This window comes from Leptidea sinapis, chromosome 13, assembly GCF_905404315.1.
Source record: "Leptidea sinapis chromosome 13, ilLepSina1.1, whole genome shotgun sequence".
Classification (NCBI taxonomy): domain Eukaryota; kingdom Metazoa; phylum Arthropoda; class Insecta; order Lepidoptera; family Pieridae; genus Leptidea; species Leptidea sinapis.
Genome location: NC_066277.1, coordinates 4,253,480 through 4,261,398, shown reverse-complemented (window position 1 = coordinate 4,261,398; position 7,919 = coordinate 4,253,480). Strand labels below are relative to the sequence as shown.

The window sequence follows — 7,919 nt, the reverse complement described above, 5'->3', positions numbered from 1 at the left end:
GGTCTAGAAGAGTATTTAATATACAACGTGGCGCTAATATGGCAATATGAAATGACACACGGGTAGAGCCGTCATCATAAAAAAAAATTGAAGTAAATAATTGAAATTTTCAAATAACCTAATTATACATAGAGAACAAAATTTTAATCACCCTATGAGTGCTCTATCCACCGACGAGTTGACGGTTACGGCGCGGCGTGGAAAAAGTAGATGTCAGTGCCTACGCTAGCTCGCGGCTACTAGATTACTTACAGGATGTTCCAAAATTATGTTATGGACAATTGATTTTATTAGGTGAATTATGTATTTTTATTTTTGAATTTGTTCTTTTATGATTACGATTAAGTAGCTCTATTGTTTATTTAATGTCACCATTTTCGCGCCCCTCTATATAAGGGAAACATTTTATACTATCTATAAATTAGATTGATGTGTCTGTTTGTAATGTAAAAATAACACCATATAACTAAATTCTTATGAATATACATAAGGTACTAAGGCCAGAACATCAATTTAAAAAGGGCCGGACTTGTTTATACGAGACTTACTGGAGGATAGATCAACATACATTTCAACTACCTACTCTTTTAATCGAGAAAATATTATGTGAATGAAATAAAATTCGTCACCTTGGTCTCTATTATTTGTTTTAACGACAATATAATACACACTTTGGCTGTGATTGCTGATTATTGATATCAACAGGCTGCCGGACATATAGACGGAAGGACGGGAGGTTAGCGGATTCTTAGTAACAGGACTCCCGTTTGGATACGAAACAATTTGGAAAACAGTTGACCTAAAGGCCATTCGTGCAACTTCCCGCTAAGCGCTTAAATTTTATTTTATGCCTCGTTTTTGAGCTAAGAAAGCAAAGTCTAATGAAAGCTTAATAAAATACTATTTTTTGAAATTTTAAACTGCAATTACTTTTGGATGGATGGCCGGTTTTCACGCTGTTAGCGGCATTCGGGCCAGTTTAAGCCTCATAAAGGCATCATTTTTAAGTTTGAAATGAACGAAATAGGAGTTTTCTTTCGTTCACTACGAATTAATAAATCAACCGATTTTGACCGTATTCGCCGCGATCGAGGGTGGTTTTTCGAGGCTGATTAGTTTTTATAATCGATCGGTAAAGCCGTTTCAAAGTTACTAAAAAAAATATTTTGCAGTTTTTTTAGATTTCTCAAAATCTACTGGCCCTAATTGGTCCAGTTATATTTTAAATCTTTCGAATGGTGCCAACCGCCATGAAATCAGTCAAACCGTTCAAAAGTTATAAGGATGCAATAACTTTCTCAAATATTTTCAACCGTCTAAGCGGGAAGAAAGCAGGACACCATATTATATACATTTTTTCTAATACATAGTAATTTTTAATCTTGCAAGCTCCCACGCGAGCTCGGTTTACTGACGCTATACTATACCTATATAGGTTATTGGAGATTACTTACTTGTAATTGCAGAAACAATTGGATGCATTTTTTTATGGAAGGGGAGGACAAACGAGTGTACGGGTCACCTGATATTAAGTGGTCACCGCCACCCACATTCTCTTGCAACATCAGAGGAATCACAGGAGCGTTGCCGGGCTTTAAGGAAGGTGTACGCGCTTTATGTGAAGGTATGTCATATCGTCAAACACCACACAAGAAATAATAGAATAGAATGCATTCTATTTTTTGTGCATAATGAAGGTTCATAAATATGTCAGCTTAATGTGTTCACCAGCGCTACCAACGTCATGAACTGTCCTAAATAAAGAAATAAGAAATCCCAATTATTAATAATAACATTCATCTAACTACTGTTAATATTTAAATACTTATTAATATAATTAGAAATAACTATAATAGCATATTATATTCAGATCTTTAGTTAATTTGATTCGTGAAAGTTAGTAGGTACAACAGTAGTGCCAATTAACAGTTGGTAGCATCATTACGGTAGCGGGTAGACGGTCGTGCTCTATATAAGCCAGAGCGGTCAGATGCCCAAAGCCAACCTCAGGTGGTGTTTAGTGGGTAGGCATTTAGGTTTTACGTGAGTCCCACATAACCAACTCAGACTTAGGCTGCGTTGGTATGTGGGAATATGAGCACTCACCACCTCCCTGCCGCCGTTATCCCGGAGGGTAGCCCTTTCCCTTTGTCTGACCTATCTACATACAATATCATAAAATCTACATCATCATCATAAACAGTTCAGCCCTGTTGGACTAAGGCTTCCTCCAAAGATCCCCACGACAATCGGCCCTGCGTCTTCCTCACTCATCCAACCTAGTCCGGGTGCTCTTGACCACATCATCGGTCCATAATTACTTTAAATAATTATATCAATACTTAATTAGAAATTATCGAAATAATTAGTACCTACTATAAGCATCCAGCAAGAAATTATGATAATTAAATGTAATTAAGCAAGAGGTCAATTGATTTTATTAGTAAATTTGGGCTGATTAGAGCCATCTATGAACTCATCGAAACGAGTGACCCAATGTAATTCTAGTTTCTACGCCAATACTTTCAAGTATAACTAAAAGTAACTCTGTGGTCTGTGGATAGGCCGTTCCGTTTGACAGCAATTTTTTGTGCCTATTTTGAGGTGCGCCACTCGCGAGCGTCCAGAGAACTAGTTTTGACGTATAATAAAAATGGCTGCGAGGGAAGCGTACAACTCTGAAGTATTTTTGCATTTTGAATTAATTTCGGTCGTTTTCCGTATTTCAGAAATCAACGTAATAAAGTACACATTTTATTATGTAAATAGTTTTCCTATCGATGTTTGTTTAGCTGAGGTTGTCATGACTGGTTTTAGTACTGCAGACTCTCGCTACACTATTCACTTTGACAGCCGCCAGTCCAGTGGTAAATAACTAAATTGTAGAGGTCAGTCCTGTGAGTCAACAGTCCGATTGAATTCAATTTAGTCATACCACATGTGTGATCATGAGCTACCAACCTCGCACTTACAATTATTTTCCTAAGTAGATTTTCTGCAGATTGTATCATGTAATAATAACTTTACAAAAGTTAAATTCTATTTTTACTGGCCTACTTGATTTATACCACTTTTGTTGAGTTTTTCTTGCTGACCGTACTTAAGGCTAGAAGTGTCATTCGAGCCAGGTCCCGAGATAAGTTGACGAACTTTTAAAAATACGTTCATAAATTATATGTAGTACTTACATCCTCTTTGTAGTTTTTTAAATAAAATACTACAGAATACAGATTACAGAATACTACTAACTAGACATATGATTTACCTTTAGGAATTGGGTTTGAATATTGAATTATACTTTGGAAGAATCAGAGTTAATAGTTATAATAAATAATTGTATAGTTATTAAAGTTATAAACCTACAAACAAGGGTGTTATTAATTACTATAATCCAGATATCTTTTGATTAGTGAGGACGATATATTCTCATAATACATAATTATGGAATTAATTATTAAGGTGCACTTATTTAGAAGCCCCTACACTATGTGTTATATATCAGAAAATAAGATGATATTGTCTGAAGAACAAGTTAAGTCATTTGGTCTGAAAAATGCCTGCGGAGATAAAATTGATGAAAACGATTTTAAGATTGTTCCTAAACAAAAAAATAATTTCAAACTGAACACAACTGCTTTCTTTCTGCAAGCATTTGTAAAAGAATGTTTTAATTCAGATATATACAGAAGAAATGTTTTATGCAGTATGAGTAAGATTTGTGGGACAAGTACTGAACCAATGTTTTTAAAATTAATTTTAGAACCTCCTGATAAAGAAGTTATTGATTATGGCTGGTAAGTTCAAATTAGGTAGAGTAATTTATTTAACCCAAACTGGTATTAACACTCTTGTGGAGCTATATTTATCTCTCAGGATTTTTGGGTTTTTCAAGAATCGCGAGTGGCACTGCATTGTAATGAGCAGGACGTATCAAGTACCATCAGCTGAATGTCCTGCTTGTCTCATCCCTTATGTCCCCACACAATAGAAAGCCCACTCTAAAGATTTTTTTTTTAAACAACCATGCAAAAATTATGGTGTTAAGTGATGACTACCTTACCTTACATGCTTTCTTGTAAAATCTTGAATCTTGATTCCCAAAATAATTACCAAAAAATTATTACGATACATATTAATTTTACTATTTCAAGTTAATTTATATTCTAAATTTTAATAAATATTTCTTAGATGATTAAGTAAAACATATGTAAAATTTACAATATTTTCTCCGGAAGTTTCATTTAATTTTCAGTACTGAAACAGAACTGAGAAATCATGTTGTTAAATTTTTTTTTTTTACCAAATATTGTAAAATTCAATCATATTTAACATAAATTTCATTCCAATGTAAGTATTTTATTTAACTTTATTATACTTGAGTTAATCATAACATAATACTTACTACATTCTAAATGAGTCTCTGTTTTTTATAACTGATGTTTCTGATATTTAAATAAAAATAGACTTTTATAAAAATAATAATAATAGTCTTTATTAAAAGGTATAAACCCAATACAACTAATACATTGTAATTTAATAAAAATAAATAATTATAAATTGCCAATGGCAATATGCTTAACATAACCCACATTTTGGTGTCACTCTTCATGCTCATTCAAATTGGTTGTACCTTTTTGGTATCTGTTGTATCAGGTCTTTTTTTTGTTCACCTCCCGATGCCCTGAGTGCCAGTGCTTGAAAATGAAACAGTTCAGATCCTCCGCCACTGTACTGAGAATCTTGTTACTAGAGGTATGGAGAAGATTCCTAAAATCATGCTATTAATGGTCTTATGATGATGATGATTATGCGAATTTAGTTATATCGAACCAGTATCCCAATAACAATTCATCATATTAACTTGGTGTGTGCCAGTGTGGCATGTCAATTTAGTGACACCACGCCTAACCCACCCTTTACAATAGGATTCTCTCCTCTGAAGGCTCTATCTCCAGCCTTACCAACTGCTTTCTGTCCCTAGCAATTGTGTCTCCAATTTACTGCCCCGTTTAGTTTTAGTTCATCCTCCAAATTGTTACACCACACACTAATTTACACCCTAAATTTTGCTTCTTGTAGCAGTTGGTGACAATTGCCCAAATTTTGGAAACTTAGGTCATAATATGTCCATCACTATGGTAAGGCAATGCAAATGAGTATGTTGTTTACTTTTATTTTCTGTCTAAGGTCTTAATTTCTCTTCTTTCACTTTCTCAATTTTAGATGTTACTCTACTAAATTTATAATAAACTAGTTGACCCGACAGACATTGTTCTGTGTATAATAAATAAAATAATGTTTTTTGTTAATTTTTCAATAATATATCAAAACATCAAGAATAATTTCGTAAAATATGCTCCCTGTTGTTGTAATGAAATTGTTTCTCTCTTAGAAAATGTCCATACAAAACAAATATCGGACGACGGGGGCCACATCAAAGGAAAAACAAAATTGTTGTTTTTATTTAATTCCGAACACTTTCATATTTATTCAGCTTTTAAACCTTCCCTGGACTTCCACAAATAATTCAAGATCAAAATTAGCCAAATCGGTCCAGCCGTTCTCGAGTTTTAGCGAGACTAACAAACAGCAATTCATTTTTATATATATAGATAATGTGTAATCATATTTGACTTAATTCATAACATAACATTTTTATTAATTCCACATATCAATTAATATAGGGATATTAAACTGATATTCTATTTTCAAACACAGTATTTTTTTTTAATTTATCAAGAAAATCTTTTTTAGTAAGCTTTAATAAATAAAATAACTTATGATTTCAGGAATATGAGAATTGCACAGTTATTATGGACAAAGATGGAAGTAGAAAATGCATTTGCTTGGCTCTCAACACTTGGAGGAGCATATTCTGCATTAGGAGACTACTTTGCATATTGTGTATGTACTCTCAAAGTTATTTTCTGTGAAAAAGCATGGTTGGTGATTCAAATTTGAGAATCACTTTAATTTAAACTGCCACGATCTCACTCTTCTTCTATGGTTTCGATCTAAAATTTATACAAACCCCCATGTTTTTGATAAATAAACAATCAAGCCGACCACACAGGCACCTGTTATTAACAAGTTTGAATGTAAGAGCCAAATTAACCCAACACTATACCGAAGATATCACAGACATCATCAGCTCATACATGATTAGTATGGCCCTAAATTTCATTTAAAGATGTCTGGTGTTGCTGGAATTACAGTTAAGCTTCTGAGAGGAAATTCAATTGAGATATGGGTAGTGCTTCAGTCTCTCCAGAAAATGTCACCATTTCAGTCCATCTCCAGGATCAGATCTCAATGCCTATCCAATGCTGCATTGGAAGATGCTTCTGAACTAGAATGGACTGGGCATAAATATCAATGACATATACTTCACTCATAGCTCACCATTGATTCACAGACTATATTTTAATCATGGCTTATATTTTAACATGGATTACTTAAGCCATAAGCTCCATAGCCTCAATACAGCTATCCAAGGAATACATGGACAGAGACGAAGGCTGTCAACATGTCTAATGTCCATTGTCCATGTCGCACCCACTCCCATAACAGTTTGGGAACTATGCTCGAAATTGTTGAACAATATGTCTACCAGCTACCTTGGCCAAACAATCTAGTTAGGCAGGTCCAATTTTGCGAAAGAAGTCACTCGTAGTATATAATCTCTGGGGAAGCTCTGTAAAACCTTCTCGTCCCAAATACCAGTGTCTGTAGATGAAGATTTTCAACCAGTGAGTGTTAGCAGTGATGACTTACGGTACCCAGACGTCGTCGCTAACTAGGGACTTATAAGAAAGCTCATGGTCGTTTGCAATGGAGATGACTATGCTCGGAGTTTCCTGATATCGAATCAGAAACGAGAAGATCCATTGGAGAACGTAAGACACCAAAATAGACCAAATGATTGCGTAACTGAAGTGGCAGTGGGCAGGGCACATAGTTCAACGGACAGATGGCCGTTGGGGCAGTAAAGTCTTCGAATGGCGACCACGTACCGGAAGACGTAGTGTTGGTAGGCTCCCCACAAGATGGTACGATGAAGTTCAAGAATCGCTTGAATAGGGCAGTGTAGGACCAATCGTGGTGGAGATCTTTGGTGGAGGCCCTTGTCCAACAGTGAACGTTTTCCGGCATATATGATGATGGTGATGATAAACAATCAAAATAGGATCTTAGAATCTGATCTGTAGAAGAAATTAAACTCACTTAAAAGCTGCCATTGAAAGTCAGTTTCATGAGCCATTCTGGTGTTTAGTGACTAACATATAATAAGAATTTATTATAACATTAATATGGTTATATAAACAATTAACATATTATATTATGCTTGCAGGCTGACGAGGCAGCAAGAATATCAGTTAAGCAGTACAAATTATCTAAAATGCTGGGAGACGAAAGTTTAGCACAACGCAGTAAACTCTATTCAGCGATAGCATTTGCACAGAAAGGCAACTTGAAACTTGCTAGGCATATTGTACGATCTGTTGCGGAATTTGCTAGATCTACTCAAGATATACGGCTGAATCGAATGTGTCAAGGAGTCTGGGCGAAACTTCAGTATTTAAGGCAGGAATATCAGAATAGTGACAAAAGTGTTGCTGTCTTAGATAAATAATATGAAAAATAAACAGTTTATTTATTGTTGTTAAATTTTTGTATTTATGACCTATGATTTTTTTTTTATGGAAAAGGAGGACAAGGCGTACTGTTCACCCGGTGTTAAATGATCAACGCCGCCCACATTCTCAACATCATAGGAATAGACCGATTAAAGAAGTACACATGTCGTATCGTCCCTGAAACACTGTACAAGGAAGCTCATTCCACAGCTTGGAAGAAAGGTCCTTGAAAATCGCACTGTGGAAGAACTACACACATCCAGATGGTGGGGATGATATCCT

General features: G+C 34.9%; 1 protein-coding gene and 1 long non-coding RNA gene across 2 annotated transcripts in view; both read left to right on the top strand.

Moving 5' to 3' along the window:
• LOC126967401 (uncharacterized) overlaps positions 1–7,919 on the top strand; it is a 557,714-nt gene that overhangs the window by 477,790 nt on the left and 72,005 nt on the right. The window lies entirely within an intron of this gene.
• LOC126967397 (uncharacterized) lies at positions 3,233–7,668 on the top strand. Its single transcript, XM_050811842.1, has 3 exons — positions 3,233–3,794; positions 5,790–5,904; positions 7,352–7,668. Exons 1-3 carry the CDS (start codon positions 3,442–3,444, stop codon positions 7,631–7,633), a joined length of 750 nt encoding a protein of 249 aa, XP_050667799.1. The 5' UTR covers positions 3,233–3,441; the 3' UTR covers positions 7,634–7,668.

Excerpts from the sequence above, each read along its gene's own strand:
- LOC126967397 (XM_050811842.1), top strand. The coding sequence starts at position 3,442 with ATGGAATTAATTATTAAGGTGCACTTATTTAGAAGCCCCTACACTATG. Across the intron at positions 3,795-5,789 it reads GAAGTTATTGATTATGGCTG|GAATATGAGAATTGCACAGT; the intron begins GTAAGTTCAAAT and ends TTATGATTTCAG. Across the intron at positions 5,905-7,351 it reads GAGACTACTTTGCATATTGT|GCTGACGAGGCAGCAAGAAT; the intron begins GTATGTACTCTC and ends TTATGCTTGCAG.